The following is a 24099-nucleotide window of genomic DNA, read 5'->3' on the forward strand; positions in this document are numbered from 1 at the left end:
GTTGAAGTTGAAAGCAACCGCTGAAACTTATATCTTCCTTTGTGTTGCTTCAAAACTTTCTACTATGAATCTAATGCTTTATGAGTTAACTCCTATGCAAGTCTTATTGATGCTTGTCTTGAAAGTACTATTCATGAAAAGTCTTTGCTATATGATTCAATTGTTTAATCATTGTCTTTACCATTGCTTCGAATCACTTCATTCATGACATATGCTTACAATAGTATTGATCAATATTATGATAGCATGTCACTTCAGAAATTATCTTCGTTATCGTTTACCTACTCGAGGACGAGTAGGAACTAAGCTTGGGGATGCTTGATACGTCTCAAACGTATCTATAATTTCTTATGTTCCATGCTACTTTTATGATGATACTCACATGTTTTATACACACTTTATGTCATATTTATGCATTTTCCGGCACTAACCTATTGACAAGATGCCGAAGAGCCAGTCGTTGTTTTCTGCTGTTTTTGGTTTCAGAAATCCTACAAAGGAAATATTCTCGGAATTGGACGAAATCAACGCCCAGGGTCTTATTTTTCCACGAAGCTTCCAAACGACCGAAAGGATTACGAAGTGGGGCGACGAGGCGCCGCCACAACAGGGCCGCGCGGCCAAGAGTGGGGCCGCGCCGCCCTAGCGTGTGGGTCCCACGTCAGCCCTCCGACTCTGCCCTTCCGCCTACTTAAAGCCTTCGTCGCGAATACCCCAGTACCGAGAGCCACGATATGGAAAACCTTCCAGAGACGCCGCCGCCGCCGCCAATCCCATCTCGGGGGATTCAGGAGATCGCCTCCGGCACCCTGCCGGAGAGGGGAATCATCTCCCGGAGGACTCTTCATCGCCATGATCGCCTCCGGATTGATGTGTGAGTATTTCACCCCTGGACTATGGGTCCATAGCAGTAGCTAGATGGTTGTCTTCTCCTCATTGTGCCATCATGTTAGATCTTGTGAGCTGCCTATCATGATCAAGATCATCTATTTGGAATGCTACATGTTGTGTTTGTTGGGATCCGATGAATATGGAATACTATGTTATGTTGATTATCAATCTATCATATATGTGTTGTTTAAGATCTTGCATGCTCTCCGTTGCTAGTAGAGGCTCTGGCCAAGTTGATACTTGTGACTCCAAGAGGGAGTATTTATGCTCGATAGTGGGTTCATGCCTCCATTTAATCTGGGACGATGATGAGAAAGTTCTAAGGTTGTGGATGGGCTGTTGCCACTAGGGATAAAACATCAATGCTTTGTCTAAGGATATTTGTGTTGATTACATTACTCACCATACTTAATGCAATTGTCTGTTGTTTGCAACTTAATACTGGAAGGGGTGCGGATGCTAACCTGAAGGTGGACTTTTTAGGCATAGATGCATGCTGGATAGCGGTCTATGTACTTTGTCGTAATGCCCAATTGAATTTCACACTACTCATCATGATATGTATGTGCATTGTAATGCCCTCTTTATTTGTTAATTGCCCAACTGTAATTTGTTCACCCAACATGCTATTTCTTATTGGAGAGACACCACTAGTGAACTGTGGACCCCGGTCCATTCTTTTACATCGAATACAATCTATCGCAAACATTGTTCTTTACTTGTTCTTCGCATACAAATATCATTTTCCACACCATACATTTAATCCTTTGTTACAGCAAGCCGGTGAGATTGACAACCTCACTGTTAAGTTGGGGCAAAGTATTTGGATTGTGTTGTGCAGGTTCCACGTTGGCGCCGAAATCCCTAGTGTTGCACCGCACTACACTCCGTCACCAACAACCTTCACGTGTTCCTTGACTCCTACTGGTTCGATAACCTTGGTTTTCTACTGAGGGAAAACTTGCTGCTGTACGCATCACACCTTCCTCTTGGGGTTCCCAACGGGCGTGTGCTTGACACGTCATCAAACACCGACCCAAGCATTAAGTTAAATGATGAGGATGCTCCATGGATACAGTCCAATCGTAAGCAAGCAGGGACACAAGGGAAGAAATGATGTGTAATAATTTATTGTACCAAACTTTGTTGAATGGATCATGTGAATTATATTATCTGTGATGTGTTTGGTGTCTATTTTCGAATGATTCGATTGATTCGAGATACCACTGATGATACATGAAATTTGGAGTGACTAAGTCATACTCCAGCCTAGGCGTATAATATGCATACAGGAAGTTGCAGGATGATCCATATGGACGCGTCTGCCAATCATGTTATCATCGATGAGATAGAAATAAGAACGCATCCATAAATGATGGGAAAAGGACTAGAGGAGCCGTAATTGCATGGGATTTGGTGGATCTAGCATTGGCGAAATTGATTGGCCATGCCATAAATACCACTGATGATACATGAAATTTGGAGTGACTTAGTCATACTCCTTCCTAGGCGTATAATATGCATACTCGTAGTCTTCATAGTCGCCGCTGTTGTACTGGTAGTCGTCGCCTTCTAAGTTGCCGCCGTTGTCGTTGCTGCCGTCGTCGTCACTGTCGTCGGGCGGCGCTCGTGGCTCGAACTGAGGGTAGCGCAGGCAGGGGATATCACCGGCCGTGATGTAGTCCATGACGCTCTGTAGAGTCCGTCCGTACCACCATAGCCGACGGCCGGCCTCGTGGAAGTTCCCAGGAGGCAGACCGTCCTCCTCATACCTGGCGAGCGCTCTGTCACGCCGATTGATGAAGAAGGCGTCCCAAGTATGCTGGTTATCGGGATGCCAGCGGGGATTCATCCGCTGCTCCGGCGTGAGATCGAGGTAGTAGTGGTTCGTGATGGCCGCCCGGCGCGCAGTACCCTTAGGGACGGGAGGGACCGGCATGCCTCCGGCGCTTAGGCTCCAGCCGGCGGGGACGCGGTAGCCCGGTGGGAAAGGGTAGTTCGAGGCGCAAAGCTCCTCCACCTGCTGGTAGGTTAGAGTGGGTGCGGTGGAAGCCATGAGAGAGTGGTGAGAGATTGTAGAGATGTGATAATGCTGGCCAAGCCGGGCTACATATATGTAGTGAGAAATGGCGGGAAAAATGGGAGCGGGAAGACAGGAGGCGGGAAGAAAGTGGCGGGAAGAAAGAGGCGGGAAGACAGGGAAGAAATGACGGGAAGAAGAGGAATCCAGAGCTGGTCATCTAACCTTTAGTCCCGGCTGGTGGGTGCAACCGGGACTAAAGGTGGTTCTGCATCATCTAAAAAAACTGTCGGTGGGATAAGCACGTCTGGGTAAGCTTTAGTCCCGGCTGGTGGGTGCAACCGGGACTAAATGTGGTTTTTGTGTCATCTAATAAAACTGTCGGTGGGATAAGGACATTTGGGTAAGCTTTAGTCCCGGCTGGAGGGTGCAACCGTGACTAAAGCTGTCGGCAGGATAAGGACGCGTGGGTGGACGCACTGCTCGATGAGATAAAGCATGTAGCGCACGACGCCCTGTCGGAGGAACAAGACAAAGCAGCAGCGGCGCCGTGCCTATAAAAGGAGAATTGATACGCCTTGGCAAGCAGACCAACAAGCCAACCTAGCAGGTAGGGAGAGTTTCATCACCATGGATGGAGTTAAGGGTTTGAAAATCTCCCGTGGCGCAGCTTCTCGAAGATGTCGTCGGTGCACACGCCCTACGACATCTTCGGAAGTTGCTCCTCGGGAAAATTTTCCTGCAAACCCGTGAAAGACTCCATCTCCTCTAACAGTGTTGGGTAAAGGGTTCGAAAATCTCCCGTGGCGCAGCTTCTCGAAGATGTCATCGGTGCACACGCCGTACGACATCTTCGGAAGTTGCTCCTCGGGAAATTTTTCCTGCAAGCCCGTGAAAGACTCCATCTCCTCTAACAGTGTTGGGTAAAGGGTTCGGGAAGAACTTGTGGGAAGCGGGGGCAGGAAGACAGGAGGCGGGAAGACAGATGAGGGAAGAAATTGGAATTTTCTGAATTTTTTGATATATTATTTGTATTTTTAAGATTTTGAAATGAATTAGTTTTATTTTTCTGATTTTTTGATATATTATTTGTATTTCTAAGAATTTGAATTGAACTAGTTTTATTTTTCTGAATTTTTTGATATATTATTTGTATTTTTAATATTTTGAATTGAATTAGCTTCATTTTTCTAAAAACATTTATGTATTATTTGTATTTTTAAGATTTTGAAATGAATTAGTTTTATTTTCTGAATTTTTTGATATATTATTTGTATTTTTAAGAATTTGAATTGAATTAGTTTTAGTTTTTAGAAGGATTTTTTTGATGTATTATTTGTATTTCTAAGATTTTGAAAAGAATTTGTTTTTGAGAAAAGGCCTTTAGTCGCGGTTGGCCTTGCCAACCGCGACTAAAGGGTGGTTCCGCGCGGGAACCAAAAATCCGCCGAAAAAGCATTTAGTCGCGGTTGGTGACTAAAGGCTTTTCGGCATAAATTCTCGCGCACGGAACGGCCGCGCCATTCTCTTCTCTCCATCGCGTTACAGAGAAGATCGTCGCCGCCCCCTCGACGCCCTCGACGCCGTCAGGCTGCCCGAGCCGACCGCCGCCGCGCCCTCGACATCATCACCGCGCCTTCGACGCTCCTCGCCACCGTCGCCGTCCGTGCTCCTCGCCGCCTCCTCCTCTCCCCCTTCCCGCGCGCCGGCAGGCCCCCTCCGCCTCTCTCTCTCACCGCGCACGCGCCGCCGCCTCCTCTCCCTTCTCGCGCGCTGGCCGGCCGCCCTCGATCGCCCGCCGCCCGCGCCGCCCTCGCTCGCACTCCGCACCGCCGCGCGCCGCCTAGCCGCGTCGCCGCCCGTACATCGCGCCGCGCGCGCTCGCCGTTACAGAGAGAGAGAGAGAGGAGAGGGGGAGCGTGAGGGAGAAGGGGCCGGCCCTTTTTTGTTTTTTTTTGCTTTTTTTCATGAACTCACATTTTTTTAATTAAAATTGACTTAAAATTTTGTGAACTTAAAAATTTGAAAACTTAAAATTTTGTAAACTTAAAGAGACGTGAGAAAGAAAGAAAGAAAGAAGCACGTGTTTGATTAGGAGTACTTTGTTTGTGTTGCCGAGATGAGAATGTGGAGGGTGGGTTGATACGTCTCCGACGTATCGATAATTTCTTATGTTCCATGCCACATTATTGATGATATCTACATGTTTTATGCATACTTTATGTCATATTTATGCATTTTCCGGCACTAACCTATTAACGAGATGCCGAAGAGCCAGTTGCTGTTTTCTGCTGTTTTTGATTTCAGAAATCCTAGTAAGGAAATATTCTCGGAATTGGACGAAATCAACGCCCAGGGGCCTATTTTCACCCGAAGCTTCCAGAAGACCGAAGAGGAGACAAAGTGGGGCCACGAGCTGGCGACACACTAGGGCGGCGCGGCCCAGCCCTTGGCCACGCCGACCTACTGTGTGGGGCCCTCGTGTGGCCCCCTGACCTGCCCTTCCGCCTACATATAGTCTTCGTCGCGAAACCCCCAGTACCGAGAGCCACGATACGGAAAACCTTCCAGAGAAGCCGCCGCCGCCAATCCCATATCGGGGGATTCAAGGATTCATCTCCCGGAGGACTCTACACCGCCATAGTCGCCTCCGGAGTGATGAGTGAGTAGTTCACCCCTGGACTATGGGTCCATAGCAATAGCTAGATGGTTGTCTTCTCCTTATGTGCTTCATTGTCGGATCTTGTGAGCTGCCTAATATGATCAAGATCATCTATATGTAATGCTATATGTTGTGTTTGTTGGGATCCGATGGATAGAGAATACTATGTTATGTTGATTATCAATCTATTATCTATGTGGTGTTTATGATCTTGCATGCTCTCCGTTATTAGTAGAGGCTCTGGGCAAGTTTTTACTCTTAACTCCAAGAGGGAGTATTTATGCTCAATAGTGGGTTCATGTCTCCGTGAATCTGGGGGAGTGACAGAAACCTCTAAGGTTATGGATGTGCTGTTGTCACTAGGGATTAAACATTGATGCTATGTCCGAGGATGTAGTTATTGATTACATTACGCACCATACTTAATGCAATTGTCTGTTGTTTGCAACTTAATACTGGAAGGGGTTCGGATGATAACCTCGAAGGTGGACTTTTTAGGCATAGATGCATGCTTGGATAGCGGTCTATGTACTTTGTCGTAATGCCCAATTAAATCTCACAATACTCATCATATCATGTATGTGCATTGTCATGCCCTCTCTATTTGTCAATTGCCCAACTGTAATTTGTTCACCCAACATGCTATTTATCTTATGGGAGAGACACCACTAGTGAACTGTGGACCCCGGTCCATTCTTTTACATCGAATACAATCTACTGCAATACTTGTTCTACTCGTTCTCTGCAAACAATCATCATCCACACTATACATCTAATCCTTTGTTACAGCAAGCCGGTGAGATTGACAACCTCACCTGGTTCGTTGGGGCAAAGTACTTTGGTTGTGTTGTGCGGGTTCCACGTTGGCGCCGGAATCCCCGGTGTTGCGCCGCACTACATCTCGCCGCCATCAACCTTCAACGTGCTTCTTGGCTCCCTACTGGTTCGATAAACCTTGGTTTCTTACTGAGGGAAAACTTGCCGCTGTACGCATCACACCTTCCTCTTGGGGTTCCCAACGGACGCGTGTTGTACGCGTATCAAGCAGATTTTTTGGCGCTGTTGTCGGGGAGATCAAGACACGCTGCAAGGGGAGTCTCCACATCCCAATCTCTTTACTTTGTTTTTTGTCTTGCTTTATTTTATTTAGTACTTTGTTTGCTGCATTATATCAAAACACAAAAAAATTAGTTGCTAGTTTTACTTTATTTGCTATCTTGTTTGCTATATCAAAAACACAAAAAAAATAGTTACTTGCATTTACTTTATCTAGTTTGCTTTATTTACTATTGCTAAAATAGGTACTCCTGAAAATACTAAGTTGTGTGACTTCACAACCACAAATAATAATGATTTCTTATGCACACCTATTGCTCCACCTGCTACTACTAAATCTTGTTATGCGAGAGCAATTTTCTGGTGTTAGTTCTGATGATGCTGCTGCCCATCTCAATAATTTTGTTGAACTATGTGAAATGCAAAAGTATAAGGATGTAGATGGTGACATTATAAAATTAAAATTGTTTCCTTTCTCATTAAGAGGAAGAGCTAAAGATTGGTTGCTATCTCTGCCTAAGAACAGTATTGATTCATGGACTAAATGCAAGGATGCTTTTATTGGTAGATATTATCCCCCTGCTAAAATTATATCTTTGAGGAGTAGCATAATGAATTTTAAACAATTGGATACTGAGCATGTTGCACAAGCATGGGAAAGAATGAAATCTGTGGTTAAAAATTGCCCAACCCATGGACTGACTACTTGGATGATCATCCAAACCTTTTATGCAGGACTGAATTTTTCTTCGCGGAACCTATTGGATTCAGCTGCTGGAGGTACCTTTATGTCCATCACTCTTGGTGAAGCAACAAAGCTTCTTGATAATATGATGATTAATTACTCTGAATGGCACACGGAAAGAGCTCCACAAGGTAAGAAGGTAAATTCTGTCGAAGAAACCTCTTCCTTGAATTATAAGATTGATGCTATTATGTCTATGCTTGTGAATGATAGGACAAATATTGATCCTAATAATGTTCTGTTAGCTTCATTGGTTGCTCAAGAAGAACATGTTGATGTAAACTACATTAAAAATAATAATTTCAACAACAATGCTTACGGAACAATTCTAGTAACAACTATAGGCCATATCCTTATAATAATGGCAACGGCTATGGTAATTCTTATGGGAATTCTTACAACAATAATAGGAATTCACCCGCTGGACTTGAAGCCATGCTTAAAGAATTTATTAGTACACAAACTGCTTTTAACAAATCTGTTGAAGAAAAGCTTGGGAAAATTGATATACTTGCTTCTAAAGTCGATAGTCTTGCTGTTGATGTTGATCTTTTGAAATCGAAAGTTATGCCTCATGAGAATCATAATAATAAAATTGTTACTACAGCAAATGCCATCCAAGTTAGAATTAATGAGAATATAAGATTGATGGCCGAATTGCGTGCTAGGTGGGAGAAAGAAGAAAATGAAAAAGAAGATAATATAGCTAAAGTCTGGACTATTACCACCACTAGCAATGCTAATGCTACACATGTTGCTGCACCTCCTACTAATAATGGTAAAAGAATTGGTGTTGGCAATATTCCCACTTCAAATGCAAAGCGCGAAAAACTGCCTGAAACTGCTAAAACTGCTGAAACTGCCTGTGATAAAACTGCTGAAATTTTTTCCAACATTGGGGATGATGATCCCATTGCTTTAGATTATAATGGTTTGGATTTTGATGATTGTCATATCTCTGAAGTTATAAAGTTCTTACAAAAACTTGCTAAGTGTCCTAATGCTAGTGCTATAAACTTGGCTTTCACGAAAAATATTACAAATGCTCTCATAAAAGCTAAAGAAGAGAAACTAGAACGCGAAACTTCTATTCCTAGGAAGCTAGAGGATGGTTGGGAGCCCATCATTAAGATGAAGGTCAATTACTTTGATTGTAATGCTTATGTGATCTTGGTGCAAGTATTTCCGTTATGCCTAAGAAAATCTATAATATGCTTGACTTGCCACCATTGAAAAATTGTTATTTGGATGTTAATCTTTCTGATCATTCTACAAAGAAACCTTTGGGGAGAGTTGATAATGTTCTCATTACCGTTAACAATAACCTTGTCCCCGTTGATTTTGTTGTCTTGGATATTGAATGCAATGCATCTTGTCCCATTATATTGGGAAGACCTTTTCTTCGAACTGTTGGTGCTATTATTGACATGAAGGAAGGTAATATTAAATATCAATTTCCTCTCAAGAAAGGTATGGAACACTTCCATAGAAAGAGAATGAAGTTACCTTTTGATTCTATTATTAGAACAAATTATGATGTTGACACTTCGTCTCTTGACAATACTTGATATACACTTTCTGCGCCTAGCTGAAAGGCGTTAAAGAAAAGCGCTTATGGGAGACAACCCATGCTTTTACTACAGTACTTTATTTTATATTTGAGTCCTGGAAGTTGTTACTACTGTAGCAACCTCTCCTTATCTTAGTTTTGTGCATTGTTGTGCCAAGTAAAGTCGTTGATAGTGAGGTTCATACTAGATTTGGATTACTGCGCAGAAACAGATTTCTTTGCTGTCACGAATCTGGGCCAAATTCTCTGTAGGTAAATCAGAAAATTATGCCAATTAATGTGAGTGATCCTCAGATATTTACGCAACTTTCATTAAATTTGAGCATTTTCATTTGAGCAAGTCTGGTGCCTCAATAAAATTCGTCTTTACGAACTGTTCTGTTTTGACAGATTCTGCCTTTTATTTCGCATTGCCTGTTTTGCTATGCTTGATGGATTTTTCGATTCCATTGACTTTCAGTAGCTTTGTGCAATGTCCAGAAGTGTTAAGAATGATCATGTCACCTCTGAACATGTAAATTTTGATTGTGCACTAACCCTCTAATGAGTTGTTTTGAGTTTGGTGTGGAGGAAGTTTTCAAGGATCAAGAGAGGGAGATGATACAACCTGATCAAGGAGAGTGAAAGATCTAAGCTTGGGGATGCCCCGGTGGTTCACCCCTGCATATATCAAGAAGACTCAAGTGTCTAAGCTTGGGGATGCCCAAGGCATCCCCTTCTTCATCGACAACATTATCAGGTTCCTCCCCTGAAACTATATTTTTATTCCATCACATCTTATGTACTTTGCTTGGAGCGTCGGTTTGTTTTTGTTTTTGTTTTGTTTGAATAAAATGTATCCTAGCATTCTTTGTGTGGGAGAGAGACACGCTCCGCTGTTGCATATGGACAAATATGTCCTTAGGCTTTACTCATAGTATTCATGGCGAAGTTTCTTCTTCGTTAAATTGTTATATGGTTGGAATTGGAAAATGATACATGTAGTAATTGCTATAATGTCTTGGATAATGTGATACTTGGCAATTGTTGTGCTCATGTTTAAGCTCTTGCATCATATACTTTGCACCTATTAATGAAGAAATACATAGAGCATGCTAAAATTTGGTTTGCATAATTGGTCTCTCTAAGGTCTAGATAATTTCTAGTATTGAGTTTGAACAACAAGGAAGACGGTGTAGAGTCTTATAATGTTTACAATATGTCTTTTATGTGAGTTTTGCTACACCGGTTCATCCTTGTGTTTGTTTCAAATAGCCTTGCTAGCCTAAACCTTGTATCGAGAGGGAATACTTCTCATGCATCGAAATCCTTGAGCCAACCACTATGCCATTTGTGTCCACCATACATACCTACTACATGGTATTTCTCCGCCATTCCAAAGTAAATTGCTTGAGTGCTACCTTTAAAATTTCTATCCTCTACCTTTACAATATATAGCTCATGGGACAAATAGCCTAAAAACTATTGTGGTATTGAATATGTAATTATGCACTTTATCTCTTATTAAGTTGCTTGTTGTGCGATAACCATGTTCCTGGGGACACCATCAACTACTCTTTGTTGAATATCATGTGAGTTGCTATGCATGTTCGTCTTGTCTGAAGTAAGGGAGATTTACCGCTAGAATGGTTAGAGCATTGCATAATGTTAGAGAAGAACATTGGGCCGCTAACTAAAGCCATGATCCATGGTGGAAGTTTCAGTTTTGGACAAATATCCTCAATCTCATATGAGAAAATTAATAATTGTTGAATGCTTATGCATAAAAGAGGAGTCCATTATCTGTTGTCTATGTTGTCCCGGTATGGATGTCTAAGTTGAGAATAATCAATAGCGAGAAATCCGATGCGAGCTTTCTCCTTAGACCTTTGTACAGGAGGCATAGAGGTACCCCTTTGTGACACTTGGTTAAAACATGTGCATTGCGATGATAATCCAGGTAATCCGAGCTAATTAGGACAAGGTGCGGGCACTATTAGTATACTATGCATGAGGCTTGCAACTTGTAAGATATAATTTACATAACACATATGCTTTATTACTACCGTTGACAAAATTGTTTCTTGTTTTCAAAATCAAAGCTCTAGCACAAATATAGCAATCGATGCTTTCCTCTTTGAAGGACCTTTCTTTTACTTTTATTGTCGAGTCAGTTCACCTATTTCTCTCCACCTTAAGAAGCAAACACTTGTGTGAACTTTGCATTGATTCCTACATACTTGCATATTGCACTTGTTATATTACTTTACATTGACAATATCCATGAGATATACATGTTATAAGTTGAAAGCAACCGCTGAAACTTCATCTTCCTTTGTGTTGCTTCAATGCCTCTACTATGAATTATTGCTTTATGAGTTAACTTTTATGCAAGACTTATTGATGCTTGTCTTGAAGTACTATTCATGAAAAGTCTTTGCTATATGATTCATTTGTTTACTCATGTCATTTACCATTGTTTTGATCGCTGCATTCATTACATATGCTTACAATAGTATGATCAAGGTTATGATGGCATGTCACTCCGGAAATTATCTTTGTTATCGTTTACCGCTCGGGACGAGCAGAAACTAAGCTTGGGGATGCTGATACGTCTCCGACGTATCGATAATTTCTTATGTTCCATGCCACATTATTGATGATATCTACATGTTTTATGCATACTTTATGTCATATTTATGCATTTTCCGGCACTAACCTATTAACGAGATGCCGAAGAGCCGATTCTTGTTTTCTGCTTGTTTTTGGTTTCGGAAATCCTAGTAAGGAAATATTCTCGGAATTGGGCGAAATCAACGCCCAGGGGCCTATTTTCACACGAAGCTTCCAGAAGACCGAAGAGGAGACGAAGTGGGGCCACGAGCTGGCGACACACTAGGGCGGCGCGGCCCAGCCCTTGGCCGCGCCGACCTACTATGTGGGGCCCTCGTGTGGCCCCCTGACCTGCCCTTCCGCCTACATATAGTCTTCGTTGCGAAACCCCCAGTACCGAGAGCCACGATACGGAAAACCTTCCAGAGACGCCGCCGCCGCCAATCCCATCTCGGGGGATTCAGGAGATTGCCTCCGGCACCCTGCCGGAGAGGGGATTCATCTCCCGGAGGACTCTACACCGCCATGGTCGCCTCCGGAGTGATGAGTGAGTAGTTCACCCCTGGACTATGGGTCCATAGCAGTAGCTAGATGGTTGTCTTCTCCTTATGTGCTTCATTGTCGGATCTTGTGAGCTGCCTAACATGATCAAGATCATCTATCTGTAATGCTATATGTTGTGTTTGTTGATCCGATGGATAGAGAATACTATGTTATGTTGATTATCAATCTATTATCTATGTGTTGTTTATGATCTTGCATGCTCTCCGTTATTAGTAGAGGCTCTGGCCAAGTTTTTACTCTCACTACAAGAAAAGTTGCCATGGCCGACGAAGTTGAAGTCGCGCCGTGGTTGCTGGTGTACCATGGCCGACGATTTTGGTCCCTCCGTGGTGCATGTCAAAACTTTTTTTTTCGTTTTTGAGGCCACCTAGCCCGACGAAAGCGGCCAAAACGTCGCGTATGGTGGCCGGGACGTGGTGCATCGCGAATTCTCGGGTTCGCCGGCCGAGTCAACGCAAATCCGCACCGCCGAGGGATGTAGGGCCCGGATGGCAGCCTCTCCGGCATTGTTTTTTTCTCGATCGCGCCATCTCGTTCAACGTTCTCCGATCGAGCCGTTTACGATGCGGGATCATGGGTCCCGCATGTCATCCTCTATGAACCAAAATTCTTTCTATTCTTGGATTTTTTTGACCCCACGATTTCTGGCTACTTCCTTTTTCTTTTGATCCCTTGCCGCCTTGGAAACGTTGAGACCGCTGCTTGCTAAATGGGACCCGCATGTCATCCTCTATGTGCAATCAACTTTCTTTTCTTGGAGTTTTTTTGGCACCTCAAATTTGGTCACTTGCCTTTTTCTTTCGATCCCCTGCCGCCTCTCAAACGGTGATACCGCTGCTTGCTAATCGGGACCCGCATGTCATCCTCTATGTACTATAAAACTTTCTTTTCTTGAATTATTTTTGGCACCTCATATTTGTTCACTTACCTTTTTCTTTCGATCCCCTGCCGCCTCTCAAACGGTGATACCGCTGCTGCTAAATGGGACCCACATGTCATCCTCTATGTACTATAAAACTTTCTTTTCTTGGAGTTTTTTTGGCACCTCAAATTTGGTCACTTGCCTTTTTCTTTCGATCCCCTGCCGCCTCTCAAACGGTGATACCGCTGCTGCTAGCTGGGACCCGCATGTCATCCTCTATGTACTATAAAACTTTCTTTTCTTGAATTATTTTTGGCACCTCATATTTGGTCACTTACCTTTTTCTTTCGATCCCCTGCCGCCTCTCAAACGGTGATACCGCTGCTGCTAAATGGGACCCACATGTCATCCTCTATGTACTATAAAACTTTCTTTTCTTGGAGTTTTTTTGGCACCTCAAATTTGGTCACTTGCCTTTTTCTTTCGATCCCTGCCGCCTCTCAAACGGTGATACCGCTAGCTGCTAGCTGGGACCCGCATGTCATCCTCTATGTACTATAAAACTTTCTTTTCTTGAATTATTTTTGGCACCTCATATTTGGTCACTTACCTTTTTCTTTCGATCTCATGCCACGTTTGAAACGTTGAGGAACCTGCAGGCTCATGGGACCCGCATGTCATCCTCTATGTACTATAAAAGTTTATTTTCTTGGTTTTTTTTCACCCTATGATTTTTGGCAATTTCTTTTTTCTTTTGATCCCCTGCCGCATCTCAAACGGTGATACCGCTGCTGCTAAATGGGACCCGCATGTCATCCTCTATGTACTATAAAACTTTCTTTTCTTGAATTATTTTTGGCTCCTCATATTTTTTCACTTGCCTTTTTCTTTCGATCCCCTGCCGCCTCTCAAACGGTGATACCGCTGCTTGCTAAATGGGACCCGCATGTCATCCTCTATGTACTATAAAACTTTCTTTTCTTGAATTATTTTTGGCTCCTGATATTTTTTCACTTGCCTTTTTCTTTCGATCTCATGCCACGTTTGAAACGTTGAGGAACCTGCAGGCTCATGGGACCCACATGTCATCCTCTATGTACTATAAAAGTTCATTTTCTTGGTTTTTTTTCACCCTCTGATTTTTGGCAATTTCTTTTTCTTTTGATCCCCTGCCGCCTCTCAAACGGTGATACCGCTGCTGCTAAATGGGACCCGCATGTCATCCTCTATGTACTATAAAACTTTCTTTTCTTGAATTATTTTTGGCTCCTCATATTTGGTCACTTGCCTTTTTCTTTCGATCTCATGCCACGTTTGAAACGTTGAGGAACCTCGTTGGCTCATGGGACCCGCATGTCATCCTCTATGTGCTATAAATGTTTATTTTCTTTATTTTTTTCACCCTCTGATTTTTGGCTATTTCCTTTTTCTTTTGATCCCTGCCGCCTTGGAAACGTTGGGTAAGCTGGCTGACTCATGGGACCCGCATGTCATCCTCTATGTACAATCAACTTTCTTTTTCTTTTGATCTCAAGCCGCATTTGAAACGTTGAGACCGCTGCTTGCTAAATGGGACCCGCATGTCATCCTCTACGTACAATAAAGTTTCTTTTCTTGGATTATCTTTGGCTCCGATATTATGTCACTTGCCTTTTTCTTTCGATCTCATGCCGCCTTTGAAACGTTGAGTAAGCTGCTTGCTCATTGGTCCCGCATGTCATCCTCTACGAACAATAAAAGTTTCCTTTCTTGGAGTTATTTTTTACCCCTAATTTCTGGCTATTTGCCTTTTTCTTTTGATCTCCTGCCCCCTACGAAACGATGAGGACGACTGTTGGCGGAGTCGGTCCCACATGTCATCCTCTATGAACAATAAAAGTTTCCTTTGATGGATTTATTTTGAACCCCTAATTAATTTCTGAATATTTCCCCTGCCGCCTTGGAATCGTTGAGGATGCTGCTGCCTCATGGGTCCCGCATGTCATCCTCTCCGAACGGTAAATGTTTATTTTCTTGGATTTTGTTGACCAAACGATTTTTGGCTTATTTTTTCTTTCGATCACCTGCAGCCTTTAAAACGTTGAGGACGGCTGCGGCTCACGGGTCCCACATGTCAACCTCTATGAACAATAAACGGCGAGGATGCTTGCTTGCCTCATGGGTCCCGCATGTCATCCTCTCGGAACGAAAATGTTTCTTTTCTTGGATTTTTTACCAACAGATTTTTGGTTTATTTTTTCTTTCCATCCCCTGCCACCTTTAAAACGTTGACGACGCTGTTGGCTCATGGGTCCCCGATGTCAGCCTCCCCGTACAAGAAACATATGATATCTTGATTATTTTGCAGACAATAAACAATGTATTTCGCTCTGAGCTATTTGAAACGGATAATTAAATCTTTATTTTTACATAAACAAACTTATATGTTGAATCTCCTTGTTTTTTTGTCTTTGCGAAGCATAGGACTTTCCTGTTTTTTTAGAAAATTCGGAACTTTCCTGTTTTGGAGTGGGCTGAAATTGTACGAGTCAAAAGGCCTAGCGAGGATAGTTCGAAGGCCCGGATGTCCGGATGCGGCCCAATTGAAATCTTTCTTCTTGGATTTTTTTCACCCCCGATTTACGGCTACTTCATTTTTCTTTTGGTTCTGTGCCACCTCTCAAACGGTGAGACCGCTGCTGCAAAATGGGACCCGCATGTCATCCTCTATGTACAGTAAAATTTCTTTTCTTAGATTATATTTGGCTCCTGATATTTGGTCACTTGCCTTTTTCTTTCGATCTCATGCCACGTTTGAAACGTTGAAAAACCTGCTGGCTCATGGGACCCGCATGTCATCCTCTATGTACAATAAAACTTTCTTTTCTTCGATTTTTTTGGCACCTCAAATTTGGTCACTTGCCTTTTTCTTTCGATCCCCTGCCGCCTCTCAAACGGTGATACTGCTGCTGCTAAATGGGACCCGCATGTCATACTCTATGTACAATCAAGTTTCTTTTCTTGAATTATTTTCGGATCCCGATATTTGGTCACTTGCCTTTTTCCTTCGATCTCATGCCACGTTTGAAACGTTGAAACACCTGCTGGCTCATGGGTCCCACATGTCATCCTCTATGTACTATAAAAGTTCATTTTCTTGGTTTTTTTTCACCCTCGATTTTCGGCTATTTCCTTTTTCTTTTGATCCCCGCCTTTGAAACTTGAGGACTCTGCTCATCGATAAAACTTTCCTTTCTTGGAGTTTTTTACCCCCTAATTTCGGCTACTTTCTTTTTCTTTTGATCTCAAGCCGCATTTGAAACGTTGAGACCGCTGTCTGCTAAATGGGACCCGCATGTCATCCTCTATGTACAATAAAGTTTTCTTTTCTTGGATTATCTTTGTCTCCGATATTTTGTCACTTGCCTTTTTCTTTCGATCTCATGCCGCCTTTGAAACGTTGAGTAAGCTCGTTGGCTCATGGGTCCCGCATGTCATCCTCTACGAACAATAAAAGTTTCCTTTCTTGGAGTTATTTTTGAACCCTAATTTCTGGCTACTTCCTTTTTCTTTTGATCCCGTGCCGCCTTGGAAACGTTGAGACCGCTGCTTGCTAAATGGGTCCCGCATGTCATCCTCTATGTACAATAAAATTTCTTTCTTCGATTATTTTCGGGTCCTGATATTTGGTCACTTGCCTTTTTCTTTCGATCTCATGCCGCCTTTGAAACGTTGAGGAAGCTGCTGGAGCATGGGTCCCGCATGTCATCCTCTATGAACAATAAAAGTTTCCTTTCTTGGAGTTATTTTTTACCCCTAATTTATGGCTACTTCCTTTTTCTTTTGATCCCTGCCGCCTTTGAAACGTTGAAGACTTTGCTTGGCTCATGGGTCCCACATGTCGGCCTCTATGAACAAGAAACACTTCCTTTCTTGGAGTTATTTTGTACCCCTAATTTACGGCTATTTGCCTTTTTTCTTTCGATCCCCGGTCGCCTTCTAAACGTAGAGGACGGCTGCCGGCTCGAGGGTCCCAGATGTCAGCCTCCATGGACAATAAAGCTCTCCTTTGTTGGATTTATTTTTCACCCTCTGATTTTGGCTATTTCCTTTTTCTTTTGATCCACTGCCGCCTTGGAAAGATTGAGTAAGCTGCTGGCACATGGGGCCCGCATGTCATCCTCTATGTACAATAACCTTGCAAGATCTTCGAGCGAAAGAGCTTGTATTAGTGGGACCCATATGTCAACCTCTATGTACAATAAAAGTTTCCTTTCTTGGATTATTTTTAGCTCCTGATATTCGGTCACTTTCCTTTTTCTTTCGATCTCAAGCCACCTGTGAAACGTTGAGTAAGGTGCTGGCTCATGGGACCCACATGTCATCCTCTATGTACAATAAAGTTTATTTTCATGGATTTTTTTACCCCTGATTTTTGGTCACTTGCCTTGACGCTGCTGGCTCATGGGTCCCACATGTCAGCATCTATGAACAATAAACCTTTCCTTTGTTGGATTTATTATTTACCCCTAATTTCTGGCTATTTTCCTTTTTCTTTTGATCCCCACCGGCCTTTGAAAACGTTGAGGAACCTGCTGGCTCATGGGACCCGCATGTCATCCTCTATGTACTATAAAACTTCTTTTCTTGGTTTTTTTTTTCACCTCTGATTTTTGGCTATTTCCTTTTTCTTTTGATCCCCTGCCGCCTTGGAAACGTTGAGTAAGCTGCTGACTCATGGGACCCGCATGTCATCCTCTATGTACAATCAACTTTCTTTTTTGGAGTTTTTTACCCCCTAATTTCTGGCTACTTTCTTTTTCTTTTGATCTCAAACCGCATTTGAAACGCTGAAACCGCTGCTGCAAAGTGGGACCCGCATGTCATCCTCTATGTACAATAAGTTTCATTTCTTGGATTATTTTTGGCTCCTGATATTTGGTCACTTGCCTTTTTCTTCCGATCTCATGCCGCCTTTGAAACGTTGAGTAAGCTACTGGCTCATGGGTCCCGCATGTCATTCTCTACGAACAATAAAAGTTTCATTTCTTGGAGTTATTTTTGACCCCTAATTTCTGGCTACTTCCTTTTTTCTTTTGATCCACTGCCGCCTTTGAAACGGTGAGGATTACGCGAGACTAATACAAGCTTTTTCTCTCCAAGATCTTGCAAGTTGATAGATTAAATCATGGAATTATTAGGATATGTTTTAAATTTCAAATCCACTTTATGAATTATTAAAAATATCGTTATCCATGTGGGTATGGAGCGAACAAGGATTTTCATATTGGGCATGAGCAGTTTCAAAAATGGGAACCCAATAATTCAAAATAAATAAAAACAACTTTTATGTAGAATCTCCGCATTTTTTTTCTTTTGCCATTCATAGGATCTGTGTTTCATTAGAAACTGGCCGAAATTGCATGAGCAGAAAGGCCCATTTGTAGTTATTGGGCTTCGACAGTCGGAGCAAGTAGGCCGATAGCAATTACCATGTAGATGGCCGTTGGCAACCCAAAGTGAAATATTGGGCCCAACAGGGGAAGGCTGAACAGTCCTATTTTCTAATTGGAAGGTGGTACATGGCGTAATCCTGCCAAAAAATAAAGATGGACACGGGTTGCTGAAATTTGCCCATCTGCGCCTAATATCGCCGCCGCGGCTCCGCTTCCGCCGCCGCCGCCATGCCTCGTCTCGCGTCGAGCTCGCGGTACTGCCGCGTCTCGGGCACGGGGTACCGCGGTGTCCGCGCGCGCCCCAAAGGTACATATTACGCGGAGATACGTGACGGCGGCGAGCGCATCGGCCTCGGCACCTACGAGACCGCGCACGAGGCCGCGCGCGCGTACGACGCCGTGGCGTGGCGGCTCGGGCGCCCGCGATCGTCGATGAATTTCCATGACGTGTGGACGCGCCGGCGAGCCGAGGATCTCGCGCCGCCGCCGTACATCGTTAGACAGGAGGAACAGCACCGCCGCCGCGAGACGGAGTGCCGTTTGCGCATCGCCGAGCGGGACGAGCGCGCGGCGCGCGAGTGGGCGGCCCGCTTCCCCGAGGACGTTGCCGCCGAGAACGAGCACTTCCGCAGACGGAGGGCGGAGAAGGCGACGAGGCGGGCAGCGAAGAAGGAGGACCGCGCACGACGGAGGGCGGAGAAGGCGACGAAGCGGGCCTTCATCGAAGCGCGGCTCGCCGGGCCGACCACCATTGGCGAGGACGACCCCCGTTGGATTGACCTCTTCTCGTCGGATCCGGTGTCGGGCACGACACCGGACTCGTCAGATGTCGAGTTTTAGTTTAGTTTTATCGCACTACTTTGTAAAAATATGAACTACGGAGTATCTATCAAGCTAATTTTATCCTATTTTATGTCTATTTCTAGTCTTTGTTTGATCTTCTGTTTTACTGCACTCTATTTTTCATTATATTCTGTTTTTGGCGCTGCATTTATAGCGCCTCTGAAAATACGCTGTTTCAGCCCTGCATTTGGCCGCCACAGTTTGCAGCTTCCGGTGAAGCTATTGCCGGCTCCATGCGCAGCATCAGCCATTGATGACCCACAAGTATAGGGGGTGTATCGTAGTATCTTCGATAAGTAAGAATGTCGATCCCAACGAGGAGCAGAAGGTGTTGACAAGCAGTTTCGATGAAGGTTTCACTGTAAATGCTCACGGACAAGTATTCGGGAGGTTTTGATGTAACGAGATGAAATAAATACGAGTAAGTAAAATGCGAGAGAAATAATTGCAGCGAGTGGCCCAATCCTTTTTAGCACAAAGGACAAGCCGGTTTGTTTACTTATAATGACCAAACGTTCTCGAGGACACACGGGATTTTAGTCTAGTGCTTTCGCTACATACGGCTAAATAATCTTCATTGTTATGATAAGTGTTGTGTGGGTGAACCTATGCTAATGTACCGCCCTTCCTAGGACTAAATACATACTTGTGATTATACCCCTTGCAAGCATCCGCAACTACAAGAAAGTAATTAAGAATAAATCTAACCACAGCCTTAAACTCTGAGATCCTGCAATCCCTCCTGCATCGATATACCAACGGGGGTTTAGGTTTCTGTCACTCCGGCAACCCCGCAATTAGCAAACGAATACAAGATGCATTCCCCTAGGCCCATAAATGGTGAAGTGTCATGTAGTCGACGTTCACATGACACCACTAGAAGAATAACACCACAACTTAAATATCACACCATTGAATATTACTCAACCATAGTTCACTACTAACATTTAGACTTCACCCATGTCCTCAAGAACTAAACGAACTACTCACGAGACATCATACGGAACATGATCAGAGGTGATATGATGATGAATAACAATCTGAACATAAACTTGGTTCAATGGTTTCACTCAATAGTATCAACAACAAGTATGAATAGATACCGGGAGAGTTTCCCCTATCAAACAATCAAGATCAAACCCAAATTGCTACGGCGGTGACGAGGTGCTGCGGAGGAGATGGCGATGATGATGGTGGAGATGATGATGATGGTGATGGTGATGATGTCCAGCTCGATGACGGTGACGATGGCGACGATTTCCCCCTCCCGGAGGGAATTCCCGGCGGATTCCTGCCCGCCGGAGAGCTCTTTTCTCTCCGGTGTTCTCCGCCCCGCGAGGCGGCTGTAACTCTTCGCGAGGTACCCCTTCGGCTTAGGTTTTCGGGACGAAGGTTTCCGCGAAGAAAAGGAGGCGAAAGGGGTCGTGGGCCCCCGCACCATAGGCCGGCGCGGCCGGGGCATGGGCCGCGCCGCCCTAGGGTGTGGGCCCACCACGGCTCCTCCTGGCCCCTCCTTCTGGCTTCCTTCGTCATCTTGAAAAATAGGATTTTTAGTATAATTTCCTTCCAGAGTTGATCTTCCGAAATATTGCGTTCTGACGGTGCTTTTTCCAGCAGAATCCTAGCTCCGGTGTTCAATCCTCCAATAATGATGAAACATGCAAAATAGATGAAATAACATAAGTATTGTGTCCCAATATGAAATATATCGATGAATAACAGCAAATTATGATATAAAATAGTGATGCAATTTGGACGTATCAACTCCCCCCAGCTTAGACTTCGCTTGTCCCCAAGCGAAGCCGAACTCGATAGACATGACCACATGTTTATGGAGTGAAGAGTCGATAAATAAAATACGGACAAGAAGCATCATATTCATTCACACAGGACATTATAGTAAACAATCTCTTATAACTCATATTGAAACAAGTATAAGGTAATCACAAGTAAAGGTGCATAAGGAATCATAATTGGTGATGGCAAACTTTGTTCTTGGTCAGAGAACATTTAACAAATTATATTCATCTATTGAGCAGTGCTCTCATATTAACAGTTGATGGTAATCTTGCATACTCAATCATAATGGTCTCTTCATAATCATTGATAACTTGCAAAGCTATATTCATTCAGATAAAACTTGTACTAAACAAGGAAGAATAAAAGACATGATGTAGCAAATCACAATATAATGGTTTGATCACAACTACTCAAATGCTTGCTTGAGATGGAGAGAAATAGGTTTCTTGACTCAACATAAAGTAAAAGACGAGGCCCTACGCGAGAGGAAGCGAGGATTAAATCATGTGCTAGAGCTTTCTCAGTTTTGAAATCATATAAAGATAATAAAAGTAACATTTTGAGAGGTGTTTGTTGTTGTCAACGATCGGTAGCGGGTACTCTAACCCCCTTGCCAAACAAACCTCCAAAGAGCGGCTCCCATGAAGGACGTTATCTCTACCAGCAAGGTAGATCATCCCTCTTCTCTTTTGTTTACACATGTATTTTAGTTTATTTAAGGGTTGACACTCCTCCCAACCTTTGCTTACACAAGCCATGGCTAACCGAATCCTCGGGTGCCTTCCAACAATCTCATACCATGGAGGAGTGTCTATTGCAAAATTAAGTTGCTTACTGATGAATCAGGGCAAAACATGTGAAGAGAATTATTAACGAAAGTTAATTAATTGGGGCTGGGAACCCCGTTGCCAGCTCTTATTGCAAAATTATAGGATAAGTGGATGAAGCCACTAGTCCATTAGTGGAGGCTGCCTAACAAGACTGAAAGATAAAACACCACATACTTCCTCATGAGCTATAAAACATTGACACAAATAAGAAGTAATAAGTTTTGAATTGTTTAAAGGTAGCACATGAAGTATTTACTTGGAATGGCGAGAAAATACCATGTAATAGGTAGGTATGGTGGACACAAATGACATAGGTTTGGGTTAAGGTTTGGATGCACGAGAAGTATTCCCTCTCGGTGCGGGTCTTTGGCTAGCAAGGTTAATTAGCAAGCATAAGAGTCGAGGGAAACAAACAAATATACATATGATAGAAACAATCATGCATCTTCCTTGTAAGCACAAACAATTTTAACTTCAGAATAATGAGCTATGAGCTAACAAGAAAGACAATGAAACATCTACATGTATTTCTCTTTTCTATTTAAACCTCAAAGCGTTGTTGCTATTGACCAATGCTAAGTTTGCCAAAACCAAATAGATTTATTCAATGCTCCCAAAGTGATACCTATACTAACAACAAGACGAATCATATGGCAGAAAGTGCAAACTAAAATAAGATGTGCAATATGTAAATGATAAGACTTCTCATTAATATTCCATATCGATAACTCGCACCAAGGGATACATAGACAACTAAAGGAGAGATACTTCCAAACGCAACCCATCTCATATGATAACTTCCCTACTCATGATATGACACTACTTGACAATAAAAGTAAAAGATAGTGATAATGTGATACCGCGGCACTCCCCAAGCTTGGAACAAACCAAGGGGATGCCAATACCGATGATGAATTACTCCTGAGGAGATGGTGGTGATGAATTCCCGTCATCAGACTTCCAAGGAAGAGGCTCTCCATCAAGAAACGACATCTTGGTCTCGGGAATCCACGAAGCTGGCAGCACGGCTTATGTATTTAAACCTATTTTCATACTCACGGTTTTGATTACGAACGTCATAGAGTTGTGCTTGGAGCTTGTTGGTGGTGTCGTGAAGTGAGAGGATGTCGCTCCAAAGCTTTCGAGTTTCCTTCTCATGTTCGGCAATGAGTTCGGACACAATCTGTGGAAGATATCCACCTCACGCTCAGCCATCTTCTTGTACTTGAAAACCTCTTGTTCCAGCTTCTCCATCCTGTCTTCCAGGGCTTCCTTCTCCTTTAGGACCCTGGACATCCTTGACCTGCAGTTCTCCTTCAACGAGCAGCAACTCCTTGGGGTGCATCTTCGGCTCCTCCATGTACAAGTTGCCAACATCCTTGCTCGGAGTCGTCCTTCGGAGCTTCCGACAAAGACATGGTGGCTCTAGATCCGAAGCAAATCCTGGCAGAAACAACTCGAAACAAAACACGTCGAAAACACGATATACGGACCTCCAGGGGTCCGGGGGATTATATAGCAAAAATTTTCTCGACAAAAGGAAAGTACCAGATCGAACCAGAGTCGGAAAGGGGCGACGGGGCGGCCAGACCATAGGTCGGCGCGGGCCCAGGTCAGGCCGCGCCGGCCTATGGTGCCACGCCCTCGTGCGTCCTTTCCACTCCGTTTCGAACTCGTAATTTCTCATATTTTCCAAAACAGCAAAAATATAGTTCGGAAAGTAAATTGCGTACTTTTCATTACCGATCTTGTTACCTATTCAAAGTCGAGTTACGGCGGACCGTCAATTTGCCCTTTGATGAAAGCTTCCGGTGTTTCCACTCGAATAATATCAACATCAACATTATAAGAATCACCCGAGATATAATGCTTGAGTCTTTGTCCATTCACCACTTGCGTAGCATTGCCTTGGAGAGAGCTAATCTTGATTGCTCCTGAGCGATACACCTCCTCGACAACATATGGTCCTTCCCATTTCGAAAGTAATTTCCACTGCAAAGAATGCGAGACGAGACCGATACAATAGGACTTTATCCCCAATATTAAACTCTCTTTTGATGATCCTCCTATCATGCCATTTTTTAACTTTTTCTTTAAAGAGTTTAGCATTTTCATAAGCTTCACTTCTCCATTCATCTAGAGAACTTAATTGTAACAACCTCTTATCACCAGGCAAGTTTAGGATCTTTATTTAATTCTCTAACAGCCCTATAAGCTTTGTGTTCTAGC

General features: G+C 43.4%; 1 protein-coding gene across 1 annotated transcript; it reads left to right on the top strand.

Annotated features, from left to right (window-relative positions):
- Positions 1-18625: 18625 nt before the first annotated feature.
- LOC124653207 (ethylene-responsive transcription factor 13-like) lies at positions 18626-19087 on the top strand (the record flags this gene model as incomplete). Its single annotated transcript, XM_047192278.1, has 1 exon — positions 18626-19087. A coding segment is annotated over exon 1 (462 nt), but the record flags the coding sequence as incomplete, so codon positions are not given.
- Between the last annotated feature and the right edge of the window lie 5012 nt (positions 19088-24099).

Source organism: Lolium rigidum, chromosome 1 (genome assembly GCF_022539505.1).
Source record: "Lolium rigidum isolate FL_2022 chromosome 1, APGP_CSIRO_Lrig_0.1, whole genome shotgun sequence".
Lineage (NCBI taxonomy): Eukaryota > Viridiplantae > Streptophyta > Magnoliopsida > Poales > Poaceae > Lolium > Lolium rigidum.